This window comes from Papio anubis, chromosome 3 (genome assembly GCF_008728515.1).
Source record: "Papio anubis isolate 15944 chromosome 3, Panubis1.0, whole genome shotgun sequence".
NCBI lineage: Eukaryota > Metazoa > Chordata > Mammalia > Primates > Cercopithecidae > Papio > Papio anubis.
Genome location: NC_044978.1, coordinates 30759504 through 30774504, shown reverse-complemented (window position 1 = coordinate 30774504; position 15001 = coordinate 30759504). Strand labels below are relative to the sequence as shown.

The window sequence follows — 15001 nt, the reverse complement described above, 5'->3', positions numbered from 1 at the left end:
TTTACTCACAAGAGAACTTCTTTCAAAATTTAAGTCAATACTCTCAAATCCTGTCATTGCTTTATCAAATAAGTTTATGTAATATTCTAAATACTTTGTTGTCATTCCAACAGTGTTTGCAACATCTTTCCCAGGAGTAGATTCCATCTCAAGAAGCCACTTTCTTTGTTCATCCATAAGAAGCAACTCCTTATCCATTCAAGTTTTATCATGAGATTGCAGCAATTCAGTCACATCTTCAGACTCCACTTCTAATTCTAGCTTTCTTGCTATTTCCACCACATCTACAGTTACTTTTTCCACTGAAGTCTTGAACCCTTCAAAGTCACCCATGAGGGTTGGAGTCAACTTCTTCCAAACTCTTGTTAATGTGAATATTTTGACCTTACTTTCATGAATCACAAATGTTCTTAATGGCATCTAGAATGATGAATGCTTTCTAGAAGGTTTTTAATTGACTTTGCCTAAATCCATCAGAGGAATCACTATCTATGGCATCTATAGCCTTACAAAATGTACATCTTAAATAATAAGACTTGAAATTTAAAATTAGTTTTTGAACCATGGACTGTAGAATGGATGTCATGTTAGCGAGCATGAAAACAACATGAACCTCCTTGTAGCTCTCCATTGGCGCTCTTGGGTGACCAGGTACACTGTCAATGAGCAGTGTATCTTGAAAGGAAATCTTTTTTTTCTGAGGCCCCAAGAGTGGGCTTAAAGTATTTAGTAAACCATGCTGTAAACAGATGTGCTGTCATCCAGGCTTTGTTGTACCATTGGTGGAGCACAGGAAGAGTAGACTGAGCGTAATTCTTGAGGGCCGTAGGATTTTTGGAGTAGTAAATGAGCATCAACTTTCACTTAAAGTCACCAGCTCCATTGGCCTCTAACAAGTGAGTCAGCTTGTCCTTTGAAGCTTTGAAGCCAGGCATTGACTTCTCCTCTCTAGCTATGAAAGTCTTGTATGGTATCTTCTTTCAATAGAAGGTTGTTTCATCTACTTTGAAAATTTGTTGTTTAGTGGAACCACCTTTATCAATGATCTTAGCTAGATCTTCTGGATAACTTGCAGCTTCTCCATTAGTACTTCGTGCTTCACCTTGCAATATTCTGTTATAGAGATAGCTTCTTTCCTTTCCTCATGAATGAACATCTGCTAGCTTTAAACTTTTTTTCTGGAGCTCCCTCACCTCTCTTATCCTTCATAGAATGAAGTAGAGTTAGGCCTTGCTCTGGATTAGGCTTTGGCTTAAAGGAATGTTGTGGCTGGTTTGATCTTTTATCCAGACCACTAAAACTTTTTCCATCAGTGATAAGGCTGTCTTACTTTCCTATCATTTGTGTGTTCATTGGAGTAGCACTTTAAATTTCCTTCAAGAATTTTCCCTTGCATTCACAATTTGGCTAATTGGTACATGAGGCCTGGTTTTTTGACTTATCTCAGCTTTCGAAATGCCTTCCTTACTATGCTTAATCATTTCTACCTTTTGATTTAAGGTGAGAAGGTATGTGAGCAGTATATCGTGAAAGGAAATCTTTTTTTTTTTTCTGAGCAGTAGGTCTCAAGAGTGGGCTTAAAGTATTTGGTTAACCATGCTGTAAACAGATGTGCTGTCATTCAGATTTTGTTGTTCCATTGCAGAGCACAGGCAGAGTAGATTTAGCATAATTCTTGAGGGCCCATAATTCTTGTGGGACTCTTCCTTTCATTTGAACACTTAGAAGCCATTGCAAGGTCATTAATTGGCATAATTTCAATATTGTTGTGTTTCAGGGAATAACAAGGCCTGAGGAGAGAGAGATGGGGGAATGTCTGGTTGGTGGAGTGGTCAGAACACACACAACATTTATGGATTAAGATTGCTGTCTTGGCTGGGTGCGGTGGCTCAGGCCTGTAATCCTAGCAATCTGGGAGGCCAAGGCAGGCAGATTGTCTGAGGTCAGGAGTTTGAGACCAGCCTGACCAACATGGTGAAACCCCATCTCTACTAAAAATACAAAATTAGCCAGGTGTGGTAGCACATGCCTGTAACCCCAGCTACTCGGGAGGCTGAGGCAGGAGAATCTCTTGAACCTGGGAGGTGGAGGTTTCAGTGAGCTGAGATTGCACCATTGCACTCCAGCCTGGGCCATAAGAGTGAAACTTTGTCTCAAAAAAAAAAAAAAAAAAGATTGCTGTCTTATATGGGCATGGTTTGTGACACCACAAAACTACTGTGATAGTAACATCAAAGATCACTGATCACAGATCACCACAAACAATACAATAATAAAAAATTTGATGGCTGGGCAGGGTGGCTCACGTCTGTAATCTCATGCCTTGGGAGGTCGAGGAGAGAGGATAACTTGTGGCCAAGAGTTTGAGACCAGCCTGGGCAATATCAAGACCCCGTCTCTATGGGGAAAAAAAATTGTTTTTAGTTAGCAGAGCGTGGTGACACATGCCTGTAGTCCCAGCTACTCAGGGGGCTGAGACAGGAGAATCACCTGCGCCCAGGAGTTTGAGGCTGCAGTGCACCATGGTCACACCACTGCTCTTCAGCCTGGACAACAAGGCAAGACCCTGATTCGAAAAAGGGAAAAAAGTGGAAATATTCTGAGAATTACCAAACTGTGACACGGACACACTAAGTGGGCACATGCTGTTGGAGAAATGGCTTTCATAGACTTGCTCAATGCAAGGTTGCCACAACCTTCAATTTTAAAAAACGCAGTATCTGCAAAGTGCAATAAAGCAAAACACAATAAAACAAGGTCCGCCAGGTGGAGTGGCTCACACCTGTAATCCCAGCACTTTGGGAGGCCGAGGTGGGCAGATCACCTGAGGTCAGGAGTTCAAGACTAGCCTGGTCAACATGGTGAAACCCCATCTCCACTAAAAATACAAAAAGAAAAAAAGCCGGGCATGGTGGTGGGCATCTGTAATCCCAGCTACTCAGGAGGCTGAGGCAGGACAATTGCTTGAACCTGGGAAGCGGAGGTTGCAGTGAGCCAAGCTCGTACCACTGCACTCCAGCCTGGGCCACAGAGCAAGACTCTGTCTCAAATGAAATAAATAACTAAATAAATAAAAATAAAACAAGGTGTGCCTACATTAATCTTGGTAAAGAAAAAAATTCCTTTAAATCATCTCCTTTCCACCATTCGTTGTTGAAGGGTTTAGGCTTTTTTTTTTTTTTTTTCAGTTACTAGCATTACTGCTTTCCTCTATATAATAGCTTATATTTGTCAAAATTTTATTACTATCAAGCATTTTAATATAATAAGACTTGCAGAGAAAAAAATAGAGGGAAGGCTGGGCATGGTGGCTCATGCCTGTAATCCTAGCCCTTTAGGAGGCCAAGGTGGGTGGATCATTTAACGTCGAGAGTTCGAGATCAGCCTGGCTAACATGGTGAAACCCCACCTCTACTTAAAATACAAAAATTAGCCGGGTATGGTGGCACATGCCTGTAATCCCAGCTACTCGGGAGGCTGAGGCAGGAGAATTACTTGAACCTGGGAGGCAGAGGTTTCTATGAGCCGAGATCGTGCCACACAACTCCAGCCTGGGTGACAGAGCCAGACCCCATCTCAAAAAAAAAAAAAAAAAAAAAAATTAGAAGGAAAAAACTAATGTAGTGGATTTGTGTGATTTCATAATAATAACAATAATACCATGTTTGATCCAAGATGAGAAGAGAACCAGAAAAATGTGACTTGTTTGTCTTTTCCTTTTTCAGAGTCCTGATGAATAATGTCCTCACCCGTTTACCTGACAAACCTCTCTGTCAACACATGCCGAGACTACATTGGCTGTAAGCGATTGTGTCTTTTTTTAAAGAACTCAATTAAATTTTCTGTTTTTACCTAATTCATTCCAGGTATCAGATTGTTTTAGGTTTTCTTTAAAATGATAAGGTTTTTAACATCATATCACATTTCTTCAAACTGCTTTAACATGATTTTTATGTTAAACATCTACATTATCTAAACTAAAGTCTCTAAACTCTCAGCAAAATAAAACATCTCAAAAACATAAAATAAAAAATGTATATATATATATATATATACTGGAGCCAGGAAGAAGAAAGACAGAAGGAATGTCCTGGCATCTATATAACATCTTCCCCTTTCCCTGCTGATATACTCACCTTCTATTTTGGTACAGAAAGACTAAGTCATTTTAATTTCACTCTAGAATTCTGAATAATAAAAATATGATATTTAGCAATTTTTTAACAACTAATCATGGTAAAATATGTTCCATGGAATATTTACACAGTAGCTTTGCTTGTAGTGATAAGTATCACTCCACCATTCCAAACTCAATCATCCAGTAAATTTGTCTATTTAGAATACAAGTAAAAAATAAAAGAAAGAAATAATCAAAATAACTATTAACAAGTTCAGTCGACAAACTGCCATATGCTGTATCATATGAAAACTCCTTCTATCTCTTATTTTACATGAAATTCTCACAAGTTGTTTGTTTGATTTCTAAGCTCATACCAGATTACAAATGTCAAACTAAAAGGAAGAGGAAAAATTAGAGTCAGAAGCATTGATTGTAGTCAGAGGTAACAACTACCAACTTGATAAAAAAGCGTAAGTGAGAAGTGCTATAAAAAGCAATGACAGTAATTCAAACTGTACTAATTTGCAACCTCTCAGAAAAAAACAAACATCCTGAAAAGTTACTAAGTCCAGTAGGCATTTTGGTATGACAGAACAATGCTGTACTATACATTGAAAACAAGCTAAGCCATAAATTAAAGGGCAAATTAAGTTCAATATCCTTCATTAAAATTGAATTTTGGTTCAAATGAATACATGAGCATCTATTACAGCCTCAGTAATCCCAACTTAGTAATTAAGCACAATTGAACAATACTTACGTAATTAGCAATTAAAATGTGTGCATTTAGACCAGAAGCAACTGTGTGTATTATGTATTATGTATTATGTACAGGCAATAATAAACCTTGCCTTTGTTTATAAAAAGGCAAGAAAATATACAATATACCTCAGATAAACATCAATATGATTAAGATTTATTACTAGAAAAATTAAAATTAAAAAATAAAATTAAAAATTTTGTTACTAAAGTTTTCATATGTAAATTCTAGCTATCCAGAACAACTTATTCCATATGAATTCCTGATAGTGAATATTATCCTGATTTTAATTCTACTAATAATAATAGTTTTCTTTATAATTATTCACCTTTTTATAAATGATCACAGCATACTTACCGTGCATGAACTTTCATTTAGCACAGTATGAACTAGAAAATCTGACAGATTTGTTGGCCAAACATCATTTAAACTCTGATGTAGGGGAAAAATACACACAAAATGAAGAGACAGATGACAGCCCAGGAAATTATGCTTGTAAGATATTTGCAAGACAATAAACTGAAACCTCTATTAGTTCTTGCAAAGCAATGAAAAACTGTAAATGTCACAATAAAAGTTGTAAAATTCAAAAAGAAAGAAATGTAAGTAATAAGTAAGCATAAGGACAGATATGGCAATAGCCAAAGGTGAACTAAAAGTCAAGAAATAAAGTAAACTTTTCTTTTGAGATGAAATTAAGCAAGTTTATTTATCAGCCAAAGAAGTCAATATGAAAAGCTTGAAAATACAGAAGATGATGAAAATACATAATAGTGCAAAGTACTAGAAGACATGGAAAAGAATGAAAAAATGAAATGTGATCACACACACACACACGCATACACACAGCAGTGAAAATGGACTATCAGTACTTCAATCAACATGACTCAATTTCAAGAACATATGAATTATTCAAGAAAAAGTCACAGAAGACTACATATATTATAATTCCATTCCTATAATATTGTGATTAAGATATAGAAAGCCACGAGACAACAATGCTTCCTCTCTACCAATAAGAAAGAGCTTTATAATCTACAAAGTCATAATTTTCTGGAGCCCATCAGTAGGCTACAGTCATAAGGTAGCCAAATAAATGGAATTCTAAGAAACAACAAGGAGATGTGGGACATACATACTATTTCGCCTTTGGCAGAGCACAAGATGAAGAGTTGGCTGGCGTGAAACCAGGTACAAAGAAAGCTGCTAAAACTTTAATGAACTTGTAAGGTTAAGAGTGGGCTACTATAGTGCTTTAGAAGAACTGGGAACCCCATATGCAAGGGTAAGATGTAGCTATCTTCAATAGGCTCTTTTTCACTCAGCTCCACCAATCAGAATAAAAACTAGGAGTAGGTAAGGAAACCAGACAGAGCCCTTATTGGTAGCACACAGACACAAAACTCTACCTTCTTCTCTAAACTCACCCCTCTCAGGGAACAAAAGCATTAAGCCTTTGGGAGTGGGACAGAAAATCTTCCTGCACCCAGGGACCAGGCAAATATCCCTTACTTCCATAGGAGGAATAGAAACTAGAGCATTCTGCCCCAGGGTACCAACAAAAAAAACCCCACTCCAGCCCAGGATCTTGCACGGATCAAAGCAGTGGGTAGTGCCCACTTGGGTCATGGCAGGAAATGCTCTTATGAGAGTTTGGCTTCTGGGGAAGGGGGAACAGCAAAGCTGAGACAGCCCCATCCCCAAAAGGGTAAGGAAAAAGAAGTTCATTGTCAAATTATAAAGCAATCAACAAAACCAGAACCAGCAATAACTCAGATTTTACAACTTCCAAACAAAGACATTAAAATGCTTATGACTAATATGGATAATATGCAAGAACATAAAGAAAATCTTAGCAAAAGATGGAAACTACAAAAGAGAAACAAAAATTATTTCAACAGCCTTAGCAGCAGACTGAACACAGCTAAGGAAAGAATCAACAACCTTGAAGATAGGTCATAGAAAGCTTTCAAATTGAAATGAAAAGAAAAAAGAGACAAAAATAAAGGCAAAACAGAGAATCCAAAAGCTGCAGGATAATATAATTATCTAACAAATGTGTAAATGGAGTCACAGAAAAAAAATAAAGGAAGAACAGAACAGAAGACATAGCTGGAGAAATAATAGCCAAGAATTTTCTTATGTTAATATAATACCACAAACCAGAAATCTAAGAACCTCAGAAAAATCCATGCAGAAGTCAAGAAAAACTAGACAAATTATAGTCAAACTGCTGAAAACCAAAGATAAAGAAAAGTATCTTAAGGCAATCAGAGAAAATAGAAACATTATACACTGTAAAACAAGGACAAGAAACGCAACACTAACTTTTTTTAAAAAGCCAGAAAGACTATGGTAATATTGAGGAAAAAGATTTCAGAACAAGGATTATCACCAGGGATAAATGAGGGATATCATATAATAATAAAAAGATGAATTAAGCAAAAATATGTGATAATCCTAAATGAGTAAACAGTTTCAAAATACATAAAGTGAAAAACAATAGAACTGTGAAGAGAAATAGCTAAAAGTCAAAGGATGTTATTTAAAGCTGATGAATCTTTGGCCGAGCATGGTGGCTCACACCTATAATCCCAACACTTTGGGAGGCCAAGGCAGGAGGATCCCTTGAGCTCAGGAGTTTGAGAACAGCCTGGGCAATGTAGTGAGACCTTGTCTCTATTAATAATTTTTTTTAAAAAAATTAGCTGCGTGTTTAGCTGGGCGTGGTCATGGGCGCCTGTAATCCCAGCTACTCGGGAGGCTAAGGCAGGAGAATCCTTGAACCCTGGAGGCGGAGGTTGCAGTGAGCCAAGATCACACCATTGCACTCCAGCCTGGGCAACAGAGTGAGACTCTGTCTCAAAAAAAATAAAAAGTAAAAATTAGCTGAGCATGGTAGCATGCACCTGTAGGCAGTCCCAGCTACTCAGGAGGCTGAAGTGGGAGGGTAGCGTGAGCCTGAGAGATCAAGGCTGAAATGAACTATGATTGTGCCACTGCACTGCAGCCTGGGCAACAGAGGGAGACCTGTCTCTGGAAAAAACAACAAACAACAACTGACAAATCTATAGATTAGCCACATAGTGGTTCCCAAGGTGAACACCAATAAAAAGCATGTAATGAACCAATATTATATGGTAAAGAGAGGCAGAGGAGCAGAGAGGAAGACAATGTACACAAATTTTATCATTTCTTTTTTTTTTTTTTTTTTTTTTTGAGGCGGAGTCTCGCTCTGTCGCCCAGGCTGGAGTGCAGTGGCGCGATCTCGGCTCACTGCAAGCTCCGCCTCCCGGGTTCCCGCCATTCTCCTGCCTCAGCCTCCCAAGTAGCTGGGACTACAGGCGCCGCCACCACGCCCGGCTAATTTTTTTGTATTTTTAGTAGAGACGGGGTTTCATTGTGTTAGCCAGGATGGTCTCGATCTCCTGACCTCGTGATCCACCCGTCTCGGCCTCCCAAAGTGCTGGGATTACAGGCTTGAGCCACCGCGCCCGGCCTAAATTTTATCATTTCTTAGTATCATCAAAAGAAAGAAGGTATAGTGCACTGGGTAAAGTTATAAAGATTGCCAATAGAATATACAAACCTTTCTAAATATCTTAAAAAATACATTTTTTAAAACACCATTAGGTTAAGATAAATATTACACAAAAAAACCTGAGGTGAAAGTTTTTTAAACCTACGCAATCATATAATAATATTTTTAAATAACAGACTAAGGCCAACTCTATTATATCAATAAATATAAGTAGGCTAAACTCACCTATTAAAAGAAAAAAGACTGGGAAAGAAGACCTGGAAAGATATTTCTCAAAAAATACTTACACATGGCCAACAGGCATATGCAAAAATGTTCAACATTAATCATCAGAGAAATGCAAATTAAAACCACAATGAGGTATCACCTCACACCTGTTAGAATCTCTATTATCAAAAAGACAATAGATGACAAGTGTTGACAAGGATGTAACTAGAAAGGAATTCCTGTGCACTGTGGGTGAGAATATAAATTAGTACAGCTGTTACAGAAAACATATGGAGCTTCCTCTAAAAATTAAAAATAGGACCGGGTGCAGTGGCTGACGCCTGTAATCCCAGCACTTTGGGAGTCAGAGGTGGGTGGATCACTTGTGGTCAGGAGTTCAAGGCCAGCCTGGCCAACATGGTGAAACCCCATCTCTACTAAAAATACAAAAATTAGCCAGGCATGGTGGCGGACACCTGTAATCCCAGCTACACAAAAGGCTGAGGCAGGAAAGTCACTTGAACCCGGGAGGTAGAGGTTGCAGTGAGCCAAGATCACACCCCTGCACTCCAGCCTGGGCGACAGGCAAGACTCCGTCTCAAAAAAAAAAAAAAAAAAAAAAAATTAAAAATAGAACTACCATATGATCCAGCAGTCCAACTCTGGGTATATATCCAAAGGAAATTCCATTAGTATGTCAAAGAGATATCTTCACTGCCATGTTCATTGCAGCATTAGTCACAATAGCCAAGATATTAATCAACCTTATTGTCCAACAACTGTTGAATGGATAAAGAAAATGTGGTAGATATACACAATGGAATACTAGTCAACCTTAAAAGAGATCCTGTCATTTTTGACAACATGTATGAACTTAGAGGACATTATGCTGAGTGAAATAAGCCAGAGACAGAAAGAAAAATGTTGCATAATCTCATTTATATGTGGAATTTCTTTTTAAGTTGAACACATAGAAACAGAGAGTAGAATCGTGGCTATGGGTCATGGCAGGGGGAATGAGGAGATGTAGTTTCAAAGGTACAAAATTACAGTTATGAGATGAGTAAGAATACAGATCTAATATATGGCATGAGGACTATAGTTTAATAATACTGTATTGTATAGTGGAAATTTGCTAAGAAGGTAGAGTTTAGGCACTCTTACCACTAAAAAAATTAACTATGTAAGGTGATGAATATGTTAATTTGCTTGACTGTAGTAATCATTTTACTATGTACTGTATATCAAAACAGGCTATACACCTTAAGTATGTACAATTTTTTAAAAATATGTAATTGCAAACAAAAGAAAGCAAGCATCATATGTTTTATCTAAGTAGGTGGAATTCTGGCCAATATGCATTAAACAACACAATGACATTTTAATGCTATAACTGCAATTTCCAATAAAAGATACCACATTACGAGTCTATACACACCAAAGAAATTAATATAGCAACCAAAACAAAAGAAAATGTAGACATACGTAAGCAGTAAGAGATAATCCACCACTGGGCCAGGCGCGGTGGTGCATGCCTGTAATCCCAGCACTTTGGGACGCCCAGGCGGGTGGATCACCTTAGGTCAGGAGTTTGAGACTAGCCTGACTAACATGGTGAAATCCTGTCTCTACTAAATACAAAAAAAAAAAATTAGTCAAGCGTGGTGCCTGTAATCCCAGCTACTCAGGAGGCTGGGGCAGGAGAATCGCTTGAATCCAGGAGGCAGAAGTTGCAGTGAGCTGAGATCGTGCCATTGCACTCCAGCCTGGCCAACAAGAGCGAAACTCCTTTTCAAAAAAAAAAAAAAAAAAAGATAATCCACCACTTCTCACTCCATAAAAAATCAAGTAGAACCAAAATAAATAAATAACATGATTGGTAGGTTAATACTAATCAGTGTATATCAAACTGCAATGTCCCTTCTCAATACCAGAACTGCTTTCTTTGGGACAGAAACATAACTAGCTAAAATACTACATTCCCACACTTCCCTGCATCCACATATAGGATATGTCTTAAGTTCTGACCAGGGAGGTCGAAGTATTACAGTACAGAATTTCAGGAAAATCTCCTTAAAGAGAAAGATGCAGGTCCTTTCTTTTCCTTCTTTATCCAGAAAAAAAGAAATGAATATGATGGCTTCAGCTTTAGCAGTATCTTGTACCATGAAGACAGGAGCATGTGATCAGTGAATATGAAAGATCCTGGGTTTCTAACAACTTTGTAAAACAACCATATCAGCCCTGAACTGCCCAACTTTAGTTTTTTTTTTTCCCTTGGGGGAAAAAACCCCAACAACTCTGTGTATTTATGCTATTATGGATGGGTCTCTGTTATATGTATGTGCACCTAATCCTAATAGATATGAACTTGAAAGCAAAGAATGTCCAAAGAACATTCACCAAAACTGACCATGTATTTTAGGACATACACATACACAAACCAAACTCAAGAAAACAGATGGAGGGATTAGCCTAAAACAGGAGAAGGGTCATCTCTTCCTCTGAGATTAGAAGGAGACCAGGTGCATATACAGGTAAGTTTACAGATGTTGGGCAGCAAGTCAAGGGCTTTTCCCTTCTTCATCACCTCAATTTTCTCTGTGAAATAGGAGCCAGAAATGTTTAAAAGGTAGAGGAGGAAGCAGATAGAGAGTAAGATTTGCATGCTTGAATGCCACTAGGGGACAAGTTAAGGGAGAATAGACAAGATTATAGTTTTTGTCTTTTGTTATTGTTGTTATTCAGATTGAAGAACCACCAAAGTTTTCATTTTTATCCAATTCTACCAGGTATAAAGGGAAAAGTAAAATGGTTAGGCTCAGAGGCTCATTAGATGGGAAGGGTGGTGGTTTAAACACAGTAAAAAAATAAAAATTAAAATTAAATACCCCTTTGGTAACTCCATTAAAGCTTGCAGCTAGGGAGCAAGAAACAGATTTTTTGTTGTTATTTTGGTTTTATTGTTATTTTTACTCTAGCTAAGAGGTATGCTGCAAACCAGATCCCTGCCTATCAAGGACTAAAACCCCTAACTTTAGGAAGAAGATACACATATTCATATGTAAGCTCATATACATGCCCATAGAAACACATCATGCAAATATGACTCCAAATGTTTTTATTATTAACACGGGAGGGGAAAAAAAAATAGTAAATATACAACCCAAGGCTAAAATAAATGCAAAATTAAACTACCAATTTAATCAAATGTCCTTAATTTGTGCCCCAATATTGTGCCTCTTTTTGATTTTCACAAATTAGTAAATTAGTACTAACAAATATTTTTGCCAGCTTAATAAAAAACAGTTACATAAGTAACTAAATAGGAACATCAACTCGCCTCATTAAGAGCATTTTGTGAGACTTAAGAGAGCATCACCACCTGGTGGTAGATTCAGGGTAATGATTAGCAACTAAATAGGAAATGGCCAGTCCCTGTCACGGATAACATACATTATGAGAGGCCAAAAGCCTTGGCCAAAACTAAGACCAAAAAAAGTAGCACTATAAGTGATTAGCTTCCAACTTAATAGAATGACAGAAATTTGGAAGGGTGATCTAGAATCCATATTTAAGATTCTAATACAATATCCCATGAGGTACAAAAATCCTGTCTCAAAACTATAGAGATATGATACATTGTCTGTGCTAAATACCTGTAGTAAAAAGAAACTTCTTCTCTGGATATCACAGATTGCTAGATAGGTTTAAATTGGGTTTAAATTTGAAATGTTTTATGTCCCACAACCAACAAATCTAATTTTGCAAAATCCAATGCAACATAAAAAACCCCTGATATATTCTATAGCCTGACTTCAAATATATCTCTCATTTTGTTTTTGTTTGTTATAAATACACCCATATTCTTCAATTGCCTTGATTTCTAGATACTTTACATCCTGGTCTTCCAGAATTTCCACATATATTTGATTTGTCAGCATCTGTTTTTAATGCAGCGCCTAAAATAAAACTGACTCACATGTAGACAGTGGAGTATAGGCACTTCTATTAATGCTTTCCATGTTTCCTTTCAGATTTTAATTGCCGTATCACACTTCTGCTCACATGTTTTAGTCACAATTATTCCTGAACAGCTTTATGTTACATGGTGACCAGTAAGCTGAGTGTTAGAAGAGACTGAGTAGATTTAAGGGCCAGCATTTACTTTTGAAAGTCTACCCCTAAACCTCAGCTCTCTTCCTCTGCTCTATAAACTTCCAACATATACTCACTTACTAAAGAAGGGGAACAATAAAAGAGTAACTTCAGGATAACTATGAAGAGACAGTAAAACAAAAATTTTGATACATTTTTATGCTTAGACCTTAAGGAGGTTTATGGTGACATAGGCGTCACACAGCAAGGAACTCCCAGGAGGATTATATTTATAGATAGATAGATAGATAGATAGATAGATAGATAGATAGATAGATAGATAGATAGATAGATAGATAGATAGATAGATAGATAGATAGATAGATAGATAGATATGTAGCTCTCTGAATTGGAAATGCAGAACCTAAGGCAGTCTGCTGTTTGCTCTCTGTCTGCACTGGCCTTTGTGACAACATAAAAAGCAAATAAGGGTATTCCCAATAGTAAAAGATTATTGAGAATTTTTTCTGGGGAGTGATTAGGCTGGAAAAGTAGGAGCTAAATATTGTTTGGCCAGCAGCAGCTTCTGCAACAGTAATAGAATCTGATGCAAACTGTAGCAAAATAAAATCACACCACTTAGGGAAATTCCACTGGTAACTTGGGACAAATGTTTAATATGATTCATTATGAAATATTGGTTAATAAATTAGGTATTTATCATGACAAATGTTTTCGATTTGACTTCTTGTTCTTTTCGATTTCTCAGAATATACATGCCCATATGAACTCATGATACAGATGGGAAGCAAAACATTTTTACTATTAACATAGAAAAAGAGAGTATAATATAGATATTATATATCTATAATTTCAGCTGTAATAGAAATGGCTACAAGTGAGAGTCTATATGAAATAAATAGTATGTAAAGAAAAGATATTTTATTAGAAGGCAAATAATTTTAACCAATTTATTTCTCTCCATGATTAAGATTTAGCTGTATCGTTTTATTTTTATGTTCCAGGGACCTTGAAGGCAACCATATCCATAATTTAAGAAATTTGACTTTTATTTCCTGCAGTAATTTAACTGTTTTGTAAGTAATATGCTATGCTTTTGAAGTAATATTATATTTTCTTACAAATAAAATTTTAAAACACCCATTTTATGGGAGAAAATTCCCAAAGAACATCAAGAGTCTGTCGTTGGATCTCAGTTTGAGAAACGCTAAATTGAAATCTTAGTCTATAAGAATGTTTATCCTTTGCAAATTATTACAGCATAAATTTTTTCTTTATAATTGTGAAAAAATTATTACAATCAAAATGAAAAACAAAATACTGCTGAATGCTCACAGCCCTGAGGATGTAATGATGGACATCAAGATAATCCCTAAAGTGTTAGTGAGTGTAATTCCTTCTTATGCATCTTTGGCCTATTTTAAATATACATGGCATTTTCTGTTGAAAGTAAAGGATGTTAGGTCTTCCTTCAGTTAAAAAAAAAAAAAAAAATCCAACTCTCCTATTCACAGCTTACTTTACCAGAATGTTTTTCAAACTATGGATTGCAACTAATAAGTAGGTGATGAAAGTAATATATAGCATAATTTAGTATACCCTTGTCAGCATTTTTAAATGAAACAGAATTTAATTGAATAGATTATATCAGACTGCAATACAGATAGTAAATGTATTGTTTCATGAGCCTTAGGGGGGGTGTGTGTGTGTGTGTCTCTGTGTGTGTGTGGTTTTTTTTTTTTTTTTTGAGATGGAGTCTTGCTCTGTCACCCAGGCTGGAGTGCAGTGGTGCAATCTCGGCTCACTGCAAGCTCCGCCTCCCGGGTTCACGCCATTCTCCTGCCTCAGCCTCCCGAGTAGCTGGGACTACAGGCGCCCGCCACCACGCCTGGCTAATTTTTTTGTATTTTTAATAGAGACGGGGTTTCACCGTGTCAGCGAGGATGGTCTCGATCTCCTGACCTCGTGATCCGCCCATCTCGGCCTCCCAAAGTGCTGGGATTACAGGCGTGAGCCACTGCACTCGGCTGGAATTGGCCATTTTAACGACTATTTTATTTACTTACTTATTTTAGAGATTGGCTCGCTCTATCACCAGCCTGGAATTGGCCTTTTTTTTTTTTTTGAGATGGAGTCTCACTCTGTCACCCAGGCTAGAGTGCGGTGGCGCGATCTCAGCTCACTGCAAGCTCCGCCTCCCGGGTTCACGCCATTCTCCTGCCTCAGCCTCCCGAGTAGCTGGGACTACAGGCAC

At 37.4% G+C, this 15001-nt stretch overlaps 1 protein-coding gene and 1 long non-coding RNA gene across 10 annotated transcripts in view; one reads left to right on the top strand and one right to left on the bottom strand.

Annotated features, from left to right (window-relative positions):
• The window catches only part of RXFP1 (relaxin family peptide receptor 1), a 130999-nt gene that overhangs the window by 90320 nt on the left and 25678 nt on the right, over positions 1–15001 (top strand). For 8 of the 9 annotated variants that reach the window (XM_009207769.4, XM_003899313.5, XM_009207771.4 and 5 more), the window contains 2 exons: positions 3726–3800; positions 13752–13823. In XM_009207769.4, coding sequence (XP_009206033.1) covers positions 3726–3800; positions 13752–13823 — 147 coding nt within the window. The remainder of the gene's footprint in view (positions 1–3725; positions 3801–13751; positions 13824–15001) is intronic. The other variant, XM_009207770.4, reaches the window with a different exon arrangement.
• LOC116274125 overlaps positions 1–15001 on the bottom strand; it is a 148873-nt gene that overhangs the window by 129154 nt on the left and 4718 nt on the right. The gene's annotated exons all lie outside the window — the stretch shown is intronic.